The sequence below is a fragment of the Salmo salar genome, chromosome ssa01 (assembly GCF_905237065.1).
Source record: "Salmo salar chromosome ssa01, Ssal_v3.1, whole genome shotgun sequence".
Classification (NCBI taxonomy): Eukaryota; Metazoa; Chordata; class Actinopteri; order Salmoniformes; family Salmonidae; genus Salmo; species Salmo salar.
The window spans coordinates 87,169,602-87,190,868 of record NC_059442.1 but is presented as its reverse complement, the minus strand read 5'-3'; the positions used below and the strand labels follow the sequence as shown (position 1 = coordinate 87,190,868).

Genomic DNA, 21,267 nt, shown 5'->3' with positions numbered 1-21,267 from the left:
TGTGTGTGTGTGTGTGTGTGTGTGTGAGAGACTGGGTTGTTAGAGGAGTGTGTGTGTGTGTCTGACTGCCCACAGAGAGGCTGAGGGACACTGCATGTTAAAGAACAATATCATCTCTACCCTCGTCTCCTAGTTAAAAAGCTCAGTACATCTTGGAAATACAGCCAGGCAGACATTTTCCTCATCGCTGTGAGTGAAATGCATTTTTTAATCTCAGCAGAAAATAGGTCATAGTTGTGAGCGCTAAATCTGCCATTTTCCTTCCAAAACCTTTTTTAGGAAGTCTGTATATGGATGATGTCATTCAAAGGATGTTATCTCCCTTCCTGGGCTTCTGTGGTTGTTTCACTGTTAGTTAACCAACCAGGAGAGACAGTGTGGTTATTATTGACCAGAATGTATTCTGTTTGAGTGTATACTTGTGCTTGTGCTTATAGACAATGATGTTTCATATTTGCAAAAGTATCAAGCGCATGAGTGCATTGCAATGTTTTTCTTATGCAGACTGAGAATGGGGTCCAAATTGTGTTTCAGGTAAGAAAGACAAGTCTTGGTATTTTTATCCACTTTTATTCTGCAATATGACCAATATTTTCTCATATTCAAGTGTGTATGAAAAAAAGTCACTGATTTCTTAAAAAGCTAAATACAATAAGCATTAGATCAAGGCACATACAAGACTGGACCAAAGAGCATTCAAAGCACTTTGGTTTTCAGTTCAGGAATTCTTGAAAGATGGGACAATTGTCCCGACTTTCAAGAATCCCTGAGCAACTTTGTAAAGAACAATTAACTTTGAAATTGTGGTAACATAGAAGTAGTAGTGACTTCAATCTGGAAAAAAATACAAAATACAAAATCATAATCATAAACAAGGAAATCGGTGACGTTTGTATTCAAAAGAAAGCCATTTTTTCTCTACGTCGTTTTTTCTTGCCCTGTTTATATCTAGGCTATGTTTGAGGGCCAAGTTTGGATGACTTATGGTACAAGGTACTGGAGAATGGCATCCATTGTAGTTTAGCCAGATAGAGATATAGGGGGGTTGTCAGCCTGGCCACCCTACATGGGTTAATATGTTAGGAGAGGGTCTCCTCTCCTCCCCTAAAGGTCTGTGTGCTTCATATGCCCTGTGCTGTGTTCTACAGGACTGCTTGACACACACACACACACCACACACACACACACACACACACACACACACACACACACACACACACACACACAAACGTGTTCTACCTGTGCTGTCTCTGTTTCTGTTTTTTCCAAACAGAAAAACTAAATGAATCCACACACTGAACAAGCAAAGATGTAAAGCATGACACCTCCATATCTAGTCCATGTTTCAAGAGATACACCCCTCTGGGTCTCTCCGGCTAGGTACATGTAGGCGACTGCTCTCTGCTTGTCTCTCCTCAGAGGAAGAAGGCAACACGCCTGCTGTCTCGCTGCTTCGCCCTGGTTCTTCTTAGTTAATCAGCTGTGCCCTAGTTTTGATCATCATGTCATTTCTTTTGCCTTTTTGTTGTTACCGAACAGCCACAAAAAGAGTGTCAAAGGAATGACCTGTGCTTTATTCTACAAGTCTGATTGTTCAACACAGCAATGAAAACCCACTTTCACAGTTGACAAGTCATCATATCTCAGTAGAACAGAGTTTGTTTTTTATAGTTGGTTGTTAGGTAACCTTAAGCCAAAGGAAATACAGTACAAATTACTAAAAACCCCTAAAATATAGAATTGCAGTTTTAATTACAACATACACTGACCTGCGGCTCAGTGATGGGCCTACTGTCTGCAATGTGAACCATGTTTGTTCTCCTCTTTGTCATAAAATGTCCTTAAATATAAATTATATGGGCAAATGTACAGAAGAACATTGCTTCCCCACTCAGTCTTTTAGATCCAGTGTTTTATAACAATGTCTTATAGCCACTTAGTTTCAAGTCATCACCGAACGCACTCATTTATAATAAATGTCCTGCGTTATCAATATCATGAATGGGAGTGGTCTGAATCAGGTATTCCACTGTCTCTGTAGCTCCTGTTGCTAATACTGGTCTCGCTGTGCGGGCTTTTGTACAGACTCAATCCATTCGGAGGGAAAATCGTATGTATCACAAACTCCTCTTTGGACACGGGCACGGGGTGTATAGGGATCATCTGAAAAGAGGCCTCTCGTATCTCCAAGATCGAGGTATCCTTCTTCGTCCCCGCCTCTGCGTAATCGTCCTTCCTCCGTCGGCCCTTGTTGTAGGTGCAATTCCTGGAAAACAGCGAACCCTTCCTGTGCACGTACCAGCACACGAGCGCCAGCATTATCATTGCCAACAGAGCCACAGCCCCGCCGATGATCGCGGCTAAAGGCAGACTGGAATTGTTGTAAGGCTCCTTTTCCTGCTCGCGGTTCAGAGTGGTGGTGGGGTTGTAGGCCTTCAGAGAACTGGTCTCTGTCTCGATGCAAACCGGCGTCTCGTCCGACAGGTAAATGTTGCTGGTCTCCATGGGAACCATGCATATCCTGTATGAGGATTCCGGTTCTAGAGCTGTTAGGAGGTACTCTGTCTTCTCCCCCTGTACGATGGTCTCCGTGATGGAACCAAATGAAGGGTTGTGGCCCAGTTTTAACCAGCTGAGCCTTAGGGCAGTCATGGGTACAGAAACCCTCCAGGAGATGTGCACTGTCTCTGCACTGCTCGACTTCACACTGATCCTGATGATCTTTCTACCTGATGGTGTCGTAGTACTGCGGTGGTTCTTACTCAGTTCAGGCATTTTCACCACTGGTCTTTTAGTAACAAAGGAGGGCCATTGTGGATGTGAGGGGGGTAAGGTGTTAGAGACAGTGCTGGTCTCGAAGGTAGGGGCCCCCTGGCTCCCGCCCAAGTCAGAGCCTCCACAGTCAAACAAGTCAGTAGACAGATCCTTTATAGCCATCCCCTTCACCTTGTCCGGCCCCTGGCACATAAACCCTCGAACGTTGACTTTTGTCGGCAGCGACCTTAACCAGTCTCTCACCCACTTCATCCGGCAAGTACACTGCCATGGGTTGTTACGGAGCAGGAGCTGTGTGAGGTTATCCAGGTCTTCGAACACTCCTTGAGGCAGACTGCTCAGGTTGTTGCCTGATAGATCCAACCGATACAGCTGCCTGAGGAAAGCGAAAGCCCCGGCCGGTACCCGGTTGATGTGGTTGTCTTGGAGCTGCAATTTTTCAAGACTGGTTCCCGGTAAGTTAGCCGGCGGAGACGTCAGTGTGTTTCTCACCAGGGACAGCTCGGTGAGATTAATCAGGTTGATGAAGGCCATCTCGCCGATGCCACGGTTGTTGAGTAGGTTCCCGTCCAGGACGAGTCTCTTTAGGTTGATCAGGTCCTGGAGGGACGCCTCCGATATCGACGAGATCCGGTTGTCGTCGAAGCGCAGCTCCTCGATGGTCTGCGGAAGGCCGGACGGGATGGTGCTCAGGTGGTTCCTGGACAGAAAAAGTAGTCTCAGGTGGTTGCTGTCCCTGAACGCTCCTTCCTCGATGCTAACCGCCGAGACAGAGTTATCATCCAGGTGTAGCTCCTCGATCAGTGGGATCTGACCCAGCGATGCATGCGTAATCATCCGAATGTTATTCTCCTGTAGATGCAGCTCTTTGACTCCTATCGGCAGGTTTTGGGGGAACTCGTCCAGATTATTACAGTACAGATAGATCTTCTCAACATTGCTTAGCCTCTTCAGGTCGGTGGGGATACCGGCACTTTTGATCCTGTTGTTTTGGAGGAAGAGTACAGTAGCATCCAGCGGAATGCCGGTAGGAATAGAGGTGAGGCCTCGATCATTACAGTAGATGAAGGTCCCATCACACCGGCAGGCCGAGGGGCAGGAGGCTGAGGTCACCAGAGGGTTAGCCAGACCCAAGAGTAGTCCTACTCTGGTCAGGAAGAGGAGGAAGTTCTTGCATTGGGCGGTCATCTTGTTTGGAGGTTGTGGTGTCTGGTGTAGTCTGGCAGTGTGATCACTCAGGAACCCTTGGGGAGGAGACAGAAGGGTAAAGTTAATGCACAAGGCCTTTAAAGGGAAGCCAACATCCTTGTTTCTAGTAATTGCTGTTTGCTTGAATTGTGTTGCCTCAAGCTCTTTCCGCAATAAACGTTCTGCAATATATTATATTGTTTGTAGGCCCTATGCAGACTATTAAATTGATATTAATTGTTACTATTACGATTTACCAAACACAGAAAATGAATTAAAGCAACTAGCGAGGCTGAAACTACTTTGAGTGCAAAGGGCTGTTTTCAAGGAACACACATAACGTTAGCACATACATTCCCATTAGACTTTAGAAACTTCCGAAGTTTACAATGTTTTTCCCTTTTCCTCATTTCTTGTTTGTAGATAAGAAAATCCTTTAACATCTGGCCTCTTCTGAATTCAATCCCTGTGCTTGGGTTTTAGCTTGTAAAATGTAATAGCTTGGCCTTGGTTGTTTTACACGTTTCTGTATCTTTCTCAAGGCTGCCTTTCATTGCTGCTAGAGTGTGTGTGTGGGGGGGGGGGTGCGTGAACAAAGTCAGGCCTTGTAAATTAACTGTTGTGAAAACGTCTCTCTTGCTCTCTGTCTTACATTCTTACATTAATCTGGCCTAGAGCTCATAAGGTAACTTCTATTTACAGAAACTATAGGAGAAAAACAGAAAACATTCCTCAAGAAATAACTGTCTCAGTAGAACAAGTCTTCAGAGGGAGATTCTTTGCATTGCTGGTCAGATTGCTAGGTAGCAGTGGCAGTGCTTTGCAGACTCAATACCAAATGTGGAACGATGTAAACCAAACTGCACTCATCAGTCATCCATTCACTAACTACATGGCTGAACTGTTCAGTGCTTGGCTGTGACTGGTAGCATTAACTGATTTAGAGCAGTTAATATTGCATCAATAATCACATTTAAGTTACCTTTTAGCACAGCAGTATATCTGTAGAAGTAGAAGTTGTCATGTGCTGTTTCTCTATATACAGCCTCAAACACCAAGGAAACAACAAACTATTTCTTAACTAGCACTGCAACAACAAGAGGTCATGACCTCAAATTAATATGGCAAAACAGTAGGTGCAAACTGCTTGTCTGTCTTTCTCCTTTAGTTTATACTGTGACCAGTGAAGTGTGGTTTCCCTTTTAATTAGACAAGTACTGATTTATTACTTTAATTAAGCATTCATGTACTGACCTCTCCTTCCACCACGTCTCATTAGAAAACACACACACAACACACACACACACACACACACACACACACACACACACACACACACACACACACACACACACACACACACACACACACACACACACACACACAGAGAAACCTTGGTTTGGTCAGTGAGGCGTAAAGAAGCCACAGCCAACATCCAATCATAGCTGTCATACCTGAAGGATCTGTAAATAATCCTTCTGCAGCCACCCAAGAATCCTTTCCCCATCCAGCAGATGAAGATGTATGTTGAAATCTTTTCTATTAATCCTTTTCAGAAAGGAAAAGTTTATTAGCGTAGTAAGAGAGAGGTCTTTGCTTATACCCTTGGTTCTATTGTGACCCAGGTCAGTGTGTTTGAACTCAGCTGATCCGTGTTTGTTCGCTGACCCTCCTCTTGTGTTGTCAGCCTGCTCAGGCCTCTCAGGCCATCAAAGGTTTTGCCATGGAAGATAAGCCAGTAGAAAAAGCATCTCCACTCAAACTGAAAGACAAAGCTGCAGTCTTCCTCCTCTCAAAAGCACAAGATTTCGGGGGGTGGGGGTAATATTAAAAAGGAACGTCCCAATGGTAGTAGTAGTAGTAGTAGTAGAGCCCTTGTATCATCCAACTCAGCAACTCCAATAACCCCAAATGAGATTTCTTTGTGTTACATAGAGGCCCCCTCCTCTTAGGGAAGAGATTTGAAACTGCAGCTGAGGTTAGGTCCTCTCAGGAAAGGGGAGGGTAACTCCAGCAGGCTCTCCACAGAAAAGAAAAGAATACCCAAAGCTGGACTGAGCCATGCCAATACCAACCCTGCTGTATCACTTATGTACTCCAGCCTTGCAGGAAACACAGAATGCCGTTTTCCATGAATCCAGGGCTAGGGAAGTTCTAGATACTCCAGTAACAGAGTGGTACGTACTCCTCAGGAGACCCGTGGACGACAGAACAATGGTAGGATCGCTTCTCCCAGGCCCAGCCTCGTAGTAGCTTGTTCCCTTACGGCCACACACCTGCTCTCTGGACCATGCTGTGTCCTGCTTCTATTCCTGTACCCACACTATTCTGCATTGGTTGGTTCTCTGAAAAACAGCCAAAGAGACAGAGATCAACGTTATTTAACATCCATGGGCAATTAGCAATCAATGTAACATCTGTCAGACAGACAGTGTCTGTAAGTATGAGGAGTGAAGGGAAATCATTGGGAAATGTCCCTGGTAAAAAGTAATGTACTTTATAGGGAATAGGGTTCCATTTGAGACCCAGATTTCAAGGTTAATGGATGTCGTATGGCTTGCTGCCTGGCCTAAATGCAAAGAAACACACAGCATGGTGCCATTAAGTCTACCTCTGTCTGTTGAACTCCTTCTTCCTTCACTCTCATCAAACAATGCATGTCTTTTTTAATTATAGAGGACAATGCTATAGGGAAATTCAGAATTAATGAAAGGTGGTTCAGAAATCTCTAACAGAGAAGGGGTTGTGAAGATCCTATTTATTCTATGTTAAATCTCTATATAGGCTACATCTCTGTGTAGGCTAAATCTCTGTGTAGGCTAAATCTCTGTGTAGACTAAATCACTGTGTAGGTTAAATCTCTGTATAGGCTAAATCTCTGTGTAGGTTAAATCTCTGTATAGGCTAAATCTCTATGTAGGCTAAATCTCTGTATAGGCTAAATCGTGAGGAATACAACATCTATCAACAGCACACATGGTATGAACACTAGCCGGGATGAGATGGGTTTGCTTATGGGAGTTGAGACTGAGTCAGAGCCCCTAAATCTTATTAAATGTATCTGTAGATCAGGGGGATTTATTTTGCTTTGCCTGAATTAGCCTGGGAGAAAAGCCTGTGCTGCTTCTCTTTGATAGTGGACATAGTTGGTGAGACCCAGATTAACCGCTGTGTTCACTGTGGATTTTTATTTTTAAAAGATAAAACGTTTTCTCCCCCTAGCAGCTTGCTCAACCGTGATTGTGTGCATTGCCCTTTCCACCCCCCCAACCCTAATATCAGCCCCTCCCCCCCAGCACCCCTTCCCCCCCATCTTTTCTGTGGTGATGGTAGAAAAGAATGTCTTTCCATATGAAAAGCATCAGTGATCTAGACCCCTGTTTCCCTCTTGTTCCCTCCTGTCTTGCTCAATTCACTGCCTCAGCTGACACTGCTTCGTTTTTTAACCAGAGCTGATGCTTCATTGTGGGAAGTGTCCTAAATGGCACCCTATTCCCTATATAGTGCAGTACTTTTTCAAAAGTAGTTCACTATGTAGGGAATAGGGTGCCATTTGGGATGAAGACTTGGCCTCTGAGTTTCTGACTAAGATTAAAGAATGCAATCTGCTCTGTTCTCAGAAAAGAAAAGGGGTCGTTTCTAGACAGAAGCTATGACCAGGGCAACACGCCCCTGAGCAAGGCCCCCTAAGGCGGCCTCTCTTGCTCCTGAGTGAAATGAAACTCCCTCCTCTGTTCACACTGCTCAGAAATGTACATGTGAGATGAAGCTCATTTGAAAGGCTCATGAATACAACTGGGCCAGCCACCCCACCCGTGTCCCAGCATCACCTTTCGCCCTTACTTTCACCCCACCCTCCCTCCCTCCATCCCTCCCTCACACACACACACTCTCTCTCTCACACACACACGTGTTGTACTTCTATCCTCGTGGGGACCTAAAATGTATTTCCATTCAATATCCTATTTTCCCTAACCCTAAACCTAACCCTTACCCTAACCTTAACCCGTAACCCTAACCCAAAATGTAACTCCTAACCACTAACGCCTGACCCTAATCCTAGCCCTAACCCTAATTGTAACCCTAAACCTAACTCCTAAGCTTCAAATAGCCTTTGTCCTCATGGGGATGTGGGAAATGTCCCCACGAGGGAGAATTTTCCTTGTTTTATTATCCTTGTGGGGACGTTGGGGGATTTTAGGTCCCCACAAGAATAGAAGAACCAACCCATACAGACACACACACACACCCTCTCTTTTAACGACCTACTACTATGAATGCACCTTATATGAAACCTGGCCCACTGGTGTTAAAAATAGAACTTACTCTGCTAAATGAATGTTATGTTTCCCCTGACAACACAATGGCATTATGTACTTACATGTACCTCGCTCTGCTCTCTGCTAAAGAGTGTGTGTGTGTGTGTGTGTGTGTGTGTGTGTGTGTGTGTGTGTGTGTGTGTGTGTGTGTGTGTGTGTGTGTGTGTGTGTGTGTGTGTGTGTGTGTGTGTGTGTGTGTGTGTGTGTGTGTGTGTGTGTGTGTGTGTGTGTGTGTGTTCCACTAGCTGCCATTTAAGTGTGCTCCTGTAGAACAGGGACGAGAGTGGGCAATTTAACACCTGTAGCCTATGGAGAAGATTATGGAAATGAGAGGCTTGTAACCCGATTACAGCTCCAGTCCTGAGATGCTGCTGTCTGATGACCACACACACACACACACACACACACACACACACACACACACACACACACACACACAGTCTTGTACAGCTGAACTTGTGGGGACACACAATTCAGTCCCATTCAAAATCCTATTTTCCCTAACCCTGAACCTAAACCTAAGAGTACTCTTACCCTAACCGTAACACAAAAACCTAACCTTAGCCCTAACCCTAAACCTAACCCTAGCTCCGAACCCTAAAACTAACCCTAGCTCCTAAACCTAATTCTAACCCTAACACTAGTTCTAATCTTAACCCTAAACCACCTAGAAATAGCATTTGACCTTGTGGGGACCAACAAAAATGTCCCCAGTTGGTCACATTTTTGTTTGTTTACTATTCTTGTAAGGACTTCTGGTCCCCACGTCCACACTGACACACCACTCTCTCTCTCTCTCTCTCTCTCTCTCTCTCTCTCTCTCTCTCTCTCTCTCTCTCTCTCTCTCTTAATTCAATTCCAATTCAATTTAAGGGGCTTTATTGGCATGGGAAACATATGTTTATATTGCCAAAGCAAGTGAAATAGAAAATAAACAAAAGTGAAATAAACAATAAAAAAATGAACAGTAAACATTACACTCACAGAAGTTCCAAAAGAATAAAAACATTTCAAATGTCATATTATGTGTTGTAACAATGTGTTGCTCTCATTGAGAGAGACAAAGACAAAGGATTTGACTTTCTTTGAATACATATACTGATTAATATCATGGAGCAGCCTTCCTGGCTTGTCACCCAGTCTCACCCTAACATGATGACTGCCACTGACTCAGTGTCCAGCCTTCCTGGCTTGTCACCCAGTCTCACCCTAACATGATGACTGCCACTGACTCAGTGTCCAGCCTTCCTGGCTTGTCACCCAGTCTCACCCTAACATGATGACTGCCACTGACTCAGTGTCCAGCCTTCCTGGCTTGTCACCCAGTCTCACCCTAACATGATGACTGCCACTGACTCAGTGTCCAGCCTTCCTGGCTTGTCACCCAGTCTCACCCTAACATGATGACTGCCTCTGACTCAGTGTCCAGCCTACAGTGAAAGGAACAGGTGACTTGTTACTAATGTAAGACTGATGCTAGTCCATGTGCACAGGGCCGAGGAAAGACCCAACATTTATTTTGCATGATGCACTGAACCTAGAGTCACTTTTTAAAAAGACTTGCTATTATTGGGAGAGTTCTGGGAATAGGTTAGAGTTCTGGGAATAGGTTAGAGTTCTGGGAATAGGTTAGAGTTCTGGGAATAGGTTAGAGTTCTGGGAATAGGTTAGAGTTCTGGGAATAGGTTAGAGTTCTGGGAATAGGTTAGAGTTCTGGTAATAGGTTAGAGTTCTGGGAATAGGTTAGAGTTCTGGGAATAGGTTAGAGTTCTGGGAATAGGTTAGAGTTCTGGGAATAGGTTAGAGTTCTGGGAATAGGTTAGAGTTCTGGGAATAGGTTAGAGTTCTGGTAATAGGTTAGTTCTGGGAATAGGTTAGAGTTCTGGGAATAGGTTAGAGTTCTGGGAATAGGTTAGAGTTCTGGGAATAGGTTAGAGTTCTGGGAATAGGTTAGAGTTCTGGGAATAGGTTAGAGTTCTGGGAATAGGTTAGAGTTCTGGGAATAGGTTAGAGTTCTGGCTGAGGTAGGGAGGTGGTGTTTGTTTTGGTGGTGTGGTCTGTTCAATAGTATTGTAGCAGGGAGGGTCCTGAGACTTTTTTTGTGGTGTGCTGCCGGGTAGTGTTCCTCTCTGAACCAAGTAGGGGCTATCCTTCACGGTTAGTGCAGACAGCTTGAGTCCCTGGCCTGGTTGGCTTCTTGGCTGCCTTTTTCCACGCTTATCGGGTTTCTCACCGGGGTGGCTTCATTCTATTGTTCATTACAAGACAAGCAGGAGGGCCCTCTGCTCTGGGAGATGTCCACTGAGGGGATTTGGATTAGATGTTCAAAGGTTTTGGTCAATCGCTTTACTGCCGTTCTTTTATTTGAATTAATTCATTTCGTAGAGCTTTGTTTTTATACTGTATAGTTTGTTTTGATCTATAGACACAAACACACACACACATCCACTTCTTCCCCAACACACACACACACACATCCACTTCTTCCCCAAACACACACACACACACACACACACATACACTTCTTCCCCAACACACACACACACACATCCACTTCTTCCCCAACACACACACACCAATGTTTTTAACAGTGATGTGAGGTGGAAAAGGGTGCAGGGTTTTTTGGGTGATGGATGTCTCTCCCTATCGTCCTAATAAGCTCCTCCTATAGACGGCAGGAGATTTTTGTAAACCGCCATAACCAGCTTCCACTCCACTGAATGTGGACTAGCAAAATTGATATGATTGTGTGTTGACACACACACACACAGACACACACACTTTCAGCTAGCGGAGGGAAAGATAATGTGAGAGACTGACACAAAACTACAGGACGTGATAGATTATAGCCACAGCTAGGGAGATTTAAGTCTAGAATAACAAGTCCTGCATCCCAAATGGTAACCCATTCCCTATATACACTAGAGCCTATGAGCCCTGGTCAAAATTAGTGCACTATATTGGGAATATACAGGTGTAGGATCTTAATTTGATCACTCTGGTGCAGGGGAAATGTTAAACTCGTAGTGTATTTTAGGTTTAAAAGGGCTTTGGAAGTTTGACATTTCAGATGTAATTTTCCCTTACGAACAATGTATCAACCCTTACAAAAATGCCCATTAATTATAATCCACATAATAATTCACATGTCCTGTTGCTGCAGGATTATTTTTATGCTGTAGCAAACTGGCTCAAATTAAGATCCTACATCTGTTGTGCCATTTGAGACGCAGCCAAGGGCCTAAGACATATGCCCTCTGGACACAGATCCCAGCGAGAAAGAAAGAGATTTGGGAAAACTGAAGCAATTTGGAAACAATTTCATGGCTGTCAAGAAGTATTTTAGATTAAAACGTCTTTTTAGTTTCTTTACAAAGTAAGTGATAAAATTACATGGACTGAATTATTAGAGGAAACAGTTAAAATGACCAAAGTTTCTGTGGTTAAATATTCAATCGTTATAGAATGAATTTAAATCACTGTATAGTTCTCCATTGGGAAATCAATGATGTATTTGTACGTGTTGTAGTTTATTTATTTAGATCACAACATAGTTATAGATAGATTGCAACTACATACATAGCAATACATAGCATGCTATGGAAATACGGTTGGTCAGAAGCTTAGAAGTGAGGCTCTTGCATTTAACATCTTCGAAGATAAATATCAATTTTAGGCTAAAGGAAAAACATCAACCATAGAATTTAGAATTCCCAGTTTCATTTGTTTTAAAGGTTATACCTATTATTGATGTTTACCCTTACTGTCAGTTTATTTATTTTGTTTCCTTTCTGCTTCTGGCTTTGATTTTAGAGGAACAGATTTTTTATTCTTTAGGATAAATAATAGATTATTTTACTGTACCCCCAGGCACCTTCGCCAACTGTCTCCATTTGTCACTATTCTAAGTAATTGTTAGAAAAAGAGAAAGCGTGAGCGAGGAGGGCCGCATAGGGCCTACTGTGGAGCTACTGGGGCCCACTGGGTCTTACCCAGGCCTACTGGGGTGCACAGACACAAAAGAACATTCATGAATGCATCTGAAATCACAGTGAGGGACACAGACAGGCAGGCCGTGTTTCAGAAAGAGAATCTATCATAGTTTAGTTTCAGGGATTTAGGTTTGGTGGTGTTGTTATCGGTTAGATGGGATGAACAACGCCCCGGTTACCAGACCATTTGGGCCTATAGAGCAGAGAAAGAGGGGATAGAGGAGGAAAGGGGTCTGGGGATGACGGGTGGTCTATAGAAGAGAGAGTGAGATAGAGAGAGAGTGGGGTCTGTTGCTGCAGCAGCTGCATGCTTTTTACCACACGGGGGTGGTAGGCACTGCAAGATGGAGGAACCAGCCGTGTGTGTGTGTGTGTGTGTGTGTGTGTGTGTGTGTGTGTGTGTGTGTGTGTGAGAGTGTGTGGACTGGTGCACTTCTGGTGCTTGGCTGTGTAGGTTGTAATCGGCTAACAGAACCACTGTTAAGGAATGGGGGCTACTACTGTTCTAAAGGACAGCAGGCATGGGCATGGACAGCTAGGACCTTAGCTTATTATACTGTAGGCCCTTTAGCCTACATTCCATGTTAACTCTCACATATTTGACTCAGGCAAATGAAAGGAATTGGGGTGCTTTGTGAGAAAAGCTCATTTTCCTTCTTGCCTTTTACATTTCTCTTCACTTTATTCTCTTTATCTCTCAGTATAATTAGTGATTTCATTCTGGTGGGATTGGAATTGGTGATTAAAAATAGCCTTATTGTTTCATTAATGATGGATGGAATTGAATTAGGCCTAAATGTTCAGAATACGATTACAAATGTAGAGAATAATTGATTGGATTTAGAAGTATTGTAAAGGGCCTATCTAATTCTAAAAATGACTGCCTCAGTTTAGTCAAAATAAAAAGTTAAAGCAAAAAATGTATAATATCTTTGTCTAGTAGATGACACATGTATGGTTGAACGTGATGTAAAGGGACTATCTATTTCTAATCATTATTTCCTCAGTTTAGTCAAAAAGTCCAAGTTAAAAAGGCAACAACAGACGTTATCATATTATTGTCAGTCCTTTGTCTAGATAAACACATGTCTGTAGTGACCTGGTTTGCCTACTAGACTGATCTAATCCAGTTAAGGAGATTCTTCCCTGTGAAAACCAATTGACCAGTGACTTTGCCCTGGGGCAGTCCACACAGTAGAACAATAGGCTGGCTCTGTCTCCCTACCCTGCCTGACTGACAGACTGATGTAAACAGACCAGGCTATTTGTCAATAGCTAGTAGCCATTTTATTTTATTTTTTTATCAGTGATTAAGACTTGTTTTCATTAGTGTAGCCCGGAGCGGTGTATTGCTAAATAGAATGCTCTGGTGTAGCCTATTGGAATCAGACATGCTCTTGTGATATCCTGTTTTTTTCAGCTATCTGCCAATAGCTACCATTTTGTTTTAATCTGTCGGGTATTACAATTACCTTTCAAGAAGTTCCTTTTAAATGTGTAATCAGTTTGTATATTGAAACTACAGGCCTAGACAGTTGTTTCTAATGTGAGTTGTGTCCCGAATAGTGGATTGGGACTTAAACACCATTTCACCAAGATCAATGGCTGAGTTAATTTCATCACCCGATAGGCCTATAGCCCAGCTACATGTCATCTGGCTTGCTGCCTTAGATGTTAGCAGATAACCAAGTCCTCAATACACACATAAGCTATGTCCCTATAACAACACTTTTGATCACAGGAGAGGAAACAAAACACAATTTCCAGTAGCCTGTTCTTGCTACACTCTTAGAAAAAAAGGGTTCCAAAAGGGTTCTTCAGTTGTCCCCATAGAATAACCCTTTTTGGTTCCATGTAGAACCCTTTTGGGTTCCATGTAAGGTTCTAACTGGAACCAAAAGGATTCTACCTGGAACCAAAAAGGGTTCTCCTATTGAGACAGCTGAAGAACTCTTTTAGGTTCTAGATAGCACCTTTTTTTCTAAGAGTGTTAGTTTTTTTTATCGTAGATAAATAGCCAATACAAATCAAATCGTATTCGTCACATGCGCTGAATACAGTAGACCTTACCGTGAAATGCATACTTATAAGCCCTTAACCAACAATGCAGTTTAAAAAAAGTAAGAACACCTGATTATTTAGTAGGCCTAATGCGCAGTTCAGTAACCTTGTGGTAATATTAGATAGGCATATTTGATATTATTAGATAAATAGTCAATATCATTATTTTGATAATCCGTAGGATAAAATAGAGAATGCCAATTAAGACTGGACTTTCATTCACACTGACTACGCATCGTCTAATAGGCAAGCTACAGTATGTCGATCATAGGCTTAACATTCGTGTGGGAATCTGTTTGATGGAGACCTATTAAACCGATTATATAACCGGCTCAACCAGATAATTCTGGTGCTATCATCTAACCAAACCGCGCTTCCTTTTTTCTGCTGTACTCTTATGGATAGAGACTATAGGTCATTATCTTCAGATATATGTGATTGGGACATGAACGAGCTATTATGTTGCCTCTAGCTTATCACTATCTATTTTATGGCGTATTATACGAACATAACTTCCTCAACTGCATAAGGTTGGCATGGAAAACAACGCACCGAAATGTGAGCACGCTCCGTGTATGTGGCTATGGCATGCGGAGAGGGAGAGGAGCTTGTATGTTTATTGCTCACACAGAAAGAACACACCACACATCGAAATGCAGCTTGGCTACCCCTAACACCATTTGTGGTGAAAACGCACATGAAGCACATGGAAAATTCCCTCCCAAAATGGTGTAAAATAAAAAGTCGAGTTGATCCATGTCGCTGAGCTTGTTGTGGCGGTGGGAGAGGAGAGAAGAGAGAGACAAACTCCCACCGTCTGCGAGAGCTGCATTTAGCGGAGTTTTCCCATCGTCTTAAGCTGCCCTCCGTGACAAACCTCCGCTCTCCTTCTCTACCAGATCAGCATCGTCATTTAATACACTCACTGAGGTGTCTTCCAGCTCCTCCGAAGCTTGCTAGGCTACACTCTTAGGAAAAAAAGTGTTATCTAGAACCTAAAATGGTTCTTCGTCTGTCCCCATAGTGGAACCCTTTGAAGAACCCTTTTTGGTTCTAGGTAGAACCATATTGAGTTCCCTGTAGAACCCTTTCCACAGAGGGTTCTAAATGAAACCCAAAATAGTTCTACCTGGAACCAAAAATAGTTGTACCTGGAACCAAAAAGGGTTATCATATGCGGACAGCCGAAGAACCCTTTTGGAACCCTTTTTTCTAAGAGTGCCAGATGCTTTGACCGCTCATTCTTCCCAGATATACCACTGTAAAAGTTTACAGTGTAGTGTTGGTCTTTTATGCAGTTATATCTCCACGATTCATTCCATTATATTTGCACCTTCGGAATCCCTCAGTAGGCTATCCATTTGTAATTTGAAAGATATCGTAGTGAATAAGGGATAGAAAGATAACTTCGCGGTCCCTGTTGCTTCCTTCCACTGAGGAGTTGAGAGGGTTTGGATAAAGACTGTATTTATCTGGATCAGTCTAGTCAGTCAGCCGTATGAACGAGCTAGCGGAGCGTCATTGCGGTACTCCGTCTTCGTGGTCGGTAGAAGTACTTGCAATGCGGAGAGAGGGACAGACAGACACGGAGGAAAAGGCTGCATTGCCGCCAGAGGTAAAATTGAGCTGCGAGCTGCTGGTTTCTCTCGGAACGTATCGTCGACCCTATCAGAGAAAATATGCATTTGGCAAAAGACACACGTCTAGCAAAGGAGCCTTGTGTGTTGGAAAGTGACTAGAAAATTAAGAATATTAAGGAATAATCTATGTGTTTTAGTTTTATTTAGTGCTCTATATTCTGCGTAATTATCAACTCTTTTCAGAACGAACTTGATTTTGCTGTTATGAGCTGTGAGGTTGAATTATAGGCTATACAACCACATGCATACATTTGTTCTGTTATTTGGTGTAAAATGCCCTCTTAATCGCACACCATCAACCCAAAAATAGATTTTTAAAAATACATTTGATTCTGAAAGAAAACCGATAGCCTAGTGACAAGGCATAAACCCATAGCTGCAGAATTATTTATGTTTGAAAATGTATGCAGCTGTCCTCATTTGAAATAACCAGAAATAGATTTCTTCAAATCTGCTCACTTTTTTATTTCCTTCTTTAGAAAAAGGGGGATACAGGAAAAGAGAAATGCAATAGAACTCCAGCACAACATTTAAGACACTTACCTCCTGAATGAACCAAGAAGTAAAAAACAAATATACATCCTCCCTAGAAAAGCAGTCTGTAAAACAGAATATATTCCAATCCAAAACAGATAGAGAATGTCTTCAGATCCAAAAAGCCCAGTCTTGAACACCAACCGAATGCTACAGTATAGCTCTGGTATCAGTTCTGTAGTCTGTCTGAAGCTGTAGCAGCAGTACTGGTCTGGTGTGTGTTTATTGGTCCTCACATACACACCACATACACACTCCAGTCCGCTGGCTGTGGTAAAGAGCCCAGGAATGGCAGGACAGATCGCTTGGGCAGAGCGCACTACAAGTGTGAACTTACATCAGCCTCTAGCGCTTCAATAGAGCTAGATAGATAGATGTCATCTGAGGGAGGGGCCTCGCTCTCTCTCTCCAGCTTGCTCGGTCCCCTTTCTCTCTGTCTCTCTCTCTCTCTCTCTCTCTCTCTCTCTCTCTCTCTCCCTCTCTCTGTCTGAGTGGCTGAGGGCGCAGTGTTATGTGTAGCCGCTAGGGGGAGTAGAAGAAAGGGATTGGACGTTCTGAGCCTTTCGTATGCGAAGTGTGTGTGTAGCGGTAAACAGCAGTGAGAAGATGATGCTGATCTGAAAGGAGCGGAAACGAGAGTACGCGCGTTGCCCTGGCAGAGGATGGGAGTGTGTCAGGGAAATGTGGGTTGTACCGTATGTTTCACTTTTGTTTATAATCTATTTCACTTGCTTTGGCAATGTAAACATATATTTCCCATGCCAATAAAGCCCCTTAAATTGAAATTGAATTGACATTGAAAGAGGGAGAGAGAGAAGGAGATGATTCTTATCACTGTCAAATATGGGACATATACACTACCGTTGAAAAGTTTGGGGTCACTTAGAAATGTCCTTGTTTTTGAAAGAAAATAACATTTTTTGTCCATTAAAAGAACATCAAATTGATCAGAAATACAGTGTAGACATTGTTAATGTTGTAAATGACTATTGTAGCTGGAAACAGGAGATTTCTTTATGGAGTACAGAGACCCATTATCAGCAACCATCACTCCTGTGTTCCAATGGCACGTTGTGTTAGCTAAATAGTACCCGCAAAACACCAGTCTCAACGTCAACAGTGAAGAGGCAACTCCGGGATGCTGGCCTTCTAGGCAGAGTTGCAAAGAAAAAAACATATTTCAGACTGGCCAACAAAAAGAAAAGATTAAGATGGGCAAAAGAACACAGACACCGGACAGAGGAACTCTGCCTAGAAGGCCAGCAGCCCGGAGTCGCCTCTTCACTGTTGACGTTGAGACTGGTGTTTTGCAGGTACTATTTAATGAAGCTGCCAGTTGAGGACTTGTGAGGTGTCTGTTTCTCAAACTACACACCAATATACTTGTCCTCTTGCTCAGTTGTGCACCGGGGCCTCCCACTCTTTCTATTCTGGTTAGAGCCAGTTGCGCTGTTCTGTGAAGGAAGTCGTACACAGCGTTGTACGAGATCTTCAGTTTCTTGGCAATTTCTCGCATGGAATAGCCTTCATTTCTCAGAACAAGAATAGATTGCCGAGTTTCAGAAGAAGAAGTTATTTGTTTCTGGCCATTTTGAGCCTGTAATCGAACCCACAAATGCAGATGCTCCAGATACTCAACTAATCTAAAAAAGGCTAGTTTTATTTCTTCTTTAATCAAGACAACAGTTTTCAGCTGTGCTAAGATAATTGCTAAATAATTTTCTAATGATCAATTAGCCTTTTAAAATGATAAACTTGGATTAGCTAATACAACGTGCCATTGGAACACAGGAGTGATGGTTGCTGATAATGGGCCTCTGTACGCCTATGTAGATATTCCATAAAAAAATCTGCTTTTTCCAGCTACAATAGTCATTTACAACATTAACAATGTCTACACTGTATTTCTCATCAATTTGATGTTATTTTAATTGACAAAAAATTTGCTTTTCTTTCAAAAACAAAAACTAAGTGACCCCAAACTTTTCAACGGTAGTGTATGTTTTTTATGTGGTGTGTATCAGAACAAAGTAATAAAGCAATATGCAAAAACTAGAAAGAGAAGAGTGTGTTTCGGTCAAACAAGGGTTGTGTGAAAGCTGCACATGTAGATGAAAGGTGTGTGTGTGTGTGTGTGTGTTCATTTGATGCATATATTTAGCACACTGTGTTTTGTGCCTCTGCCACACACACCTGAGTCTCTGTGTGTGAGTTTGTCTTCTCTGCTTCTGTCTCTGCTTCCACCCTGTTTCGAGTTGTGTTTCATCTCTTAATGAATCCAAACTGAAGGTGTGCACTCTGGTAGCACACAGCAGCAGTGAGTCAGCCTGTTAGTAGAGGTTCTGCTGCAGGGTTGACCCAGGCCCTGTTTGTGTGTGTTCTGCTGAAGAGAGGATCCAGGACCATGTACTGTGCATTCGGAAAGTATTCAGACCCCTTGACCTTTTAAACATTTTGTTAGTTTACAGCCTTATTCTAAAATTAATTAAATTGTGTTTTTCCTCATCAATCTATACACAATACCCAATAATGACAAAGCAAAAACAGTTTTTTAGAAATATTTGCTAATTTCTTTAAATAAAAAAATGTAAATATGACATTTACAAAAGTATTCAGACCCTTTACTCAGTACTTTGTTGAAGCACCTTTGGCAGGGATTACAGCCTCGAGTCTTATTGGGTATGACGTTACAAGCTTGGCACACCTGTATTTGGGGAGTTTCTCCCATTCTTGTCTGCAGATCCTGTCAAGCTCTGTCATGTTGGATGGGGAGCGTCGCTGCACAGCTATTTTCTGGGCTCTCCAGAGATGTTCGATCGGGTTCAAGTCCGGGCTCTGGCTGGGCCTCGCAAGGACATTCAGAGACTTGTCCCGAAGCCACTCCTGCGTTGTCTTGGCTGTGTGCTTAGGGTCGTTGTCCTGTTGGAAGGTGAACCTTCACCCTAGTCTGAGATCCTGAGCGCTCTGGAGCAGGTTTTCATCAAGGATCTCTCTGTACTTTGCTCTGTTTCGAGTCTCATAGCAAAGGGTCTGAATTCTAATGTAAGTAATGTATTTAAGTTTTACATTTTTTTTTAAATTAGCAAAAATTTCTAAGAACCTGTTTTCACTTTGCCATTATGGGGTATTGTGTGTAGATTGCTTTGGAAATGCTTTTATTTAATCCATTTTAGAATAAGGCTGTAATGTAACAAAATGTGGATAAAGTCAAAGGGTCTGAATACTTTCCGAATGGCACTGTATATGGCTGTGTGTGTGTGTGTGTGTGTGTGTGTGTGTGTGTGTGTGTGTGTGTGTGTGTGTGTGTGTGTGTGTGTGTGTGTGTGTGTGTGTGTGTGTGTGTGTGTGTGTGTGTGTTCTGCTGCAGAAATGACCCAGTACACACTGTGCCCTGCCTCTGTCTCATACCTAGCCCCAGCACATCTTCCCCTCCGGCTAACTCAATACATAGTGAGCTCAAGAAGTGTTTGGACAGTGACACCTTTGTTGTTGTTTTGGCTCTATACTCCAGCACTTTGGATTTGAAATTATACAATGACTATGAGGTAAAAGTGCAGACTGTCAGCTTTAATTTGAGCATATTGTCATTCATACCAGGTGAACTTATCATACACCCTTATCATCATTGTAATGGTGAGAGATTAGCATGTCTTGGGGGTATGATATAAAACGCTAACCTCCCCTGTTATTGTAATGGTGAGAGGTTAGCATGTCTTGGGGGTATGGTATAAAATGCTAACCTCCCCTGTCATTGTAATGGTGAGAGGTTAGCATGTCTTGGGGGTATGGTATAAAATGCTAACCTCCCCTGTCATTGTAATGGTGAGAGGTTAGCATGTCTTGGGGGTATGGTATAAAATGCTAACCTCCCCTGTTATTGTAATGGCGAGAGGTTAGCATGTCTTGGGGGGTATGATATTTGTGTGTCTTAACTATCTCACTCATCATTATTCACGATTCATTCAGGACTATCTGTAATCATGGTAGCATCCACATTAATGTAGAAGTGTTTAGAAACATATGCTATTCTTATTTACAATAAAGTGACTCCAAAATGACATAATACATTATTTACCATTCAATTCTATTTGGCACAAAATAATCTGAAACAACCAAAACAAACTGCAAATGTATCCAACAAGTTTGTAGATTCACAAGCTTGATGTAGTCATTTCGTGCTAGGAATATGGGGCCAAATACTAAACTTTTGACCACTTTAACACACATTAGTGAATTTGTCCCAATACATTTGGTGCCCTGAAATGGGGGGGACTATGTACAAAAAGTGCTGTCATTTCTAAATGGTTCCCCCGATATGAATGACAATACGCTCAAATTGCATCTGACAGTCTGCACTTTAACCTCATATTCATTGTATCATTTTAAATCCGAAGTGCTGGAGTACAGAGCCAAAACAAAAATCTCACTGTCCCAATATATACACACACACACACACACACACACACACACACACACACACACACACACACACACACACACACACACACACACACACACACCTCTGAGTTTTCTCAGAACTAGCTAACTGATACATGGGAGTCTTTGGAACATCTTGTTCTGGCTTTTACTTCTCGCTGCGTGCAAATAAGGAATACTCTCCCATTCAAATAGAAACATCCTGTACATTCACACATGTATACAAGCCCACTCAACCACCTACGCACACACACCTATGTCTGGCCCTGGCCCTCTGTGAAGGACACCATCTCAACCATACACCTATGTCTGGCCCTGGCC

At 42.7% G+C, this 21,267-nt stretch overlaps 2 protein-coding genes across 6 annotated transcripts in view; one reads left to right on the top strand and one right to left on the bottom strand.

Annotated features, from left to right (window-relative positions):
* The window catches only part of macrod2 (mono-ADP ribosylhydrolase 2), a 1,144,633-nt gene that overhangs the window by 157,497 nt on the left and 965,869 nt on the right, over positions 1–21,267 (top strand). The gene's annotated exons all lie outside the window — the stretch shown is intronic.
* flrt3 (fibronectin leucine rich transmembrane 3) lies at positions 555–16,869 on the bottom strand. 4 transcript variants are annotated; one of them, XM_014207696.2, is made up of 3 exons: positions 16,519–16,869; positions 6,039–6,308; positions 555–4,019 (listed from the first exon to the last, which is right to left on the bottom strand). In XM_014207696.2, the coding sequence occupies exon 3, from the start codon at positions 3,961–3,963 to the stop codon at positions 1,996–1,998; it is 1,968 nt and encodes a 655-aa protein (XP_014063171.1). In that variant the 5' UTR covers positions 3,964–4,019; positions 6,039–6,308; positions 16,519–16,869; the 3' UTR covers positions 555–1,995. The 4 variants fall into 4 exon arrangements, with proteins under 4 accessions (XP_014063171.1, XP_014063180.1, XP_014063162.1 ...); XM_014207705.2 differs by having other exon boundaries at positions 6,149–6,308; XM_014207687.2 differs by having other exon boundaries at positions 5,418–6,308; positions 16,519–16,868.

Coding starts and splice junctions, on each gene's coding strand:
- flrt3 (XM_014207696.2), bottom strand. CDS start 3,963: ATGACCGCCCAATGCAAGAACTTCCTCCTCTTCCTGACCAGAGTAGGA.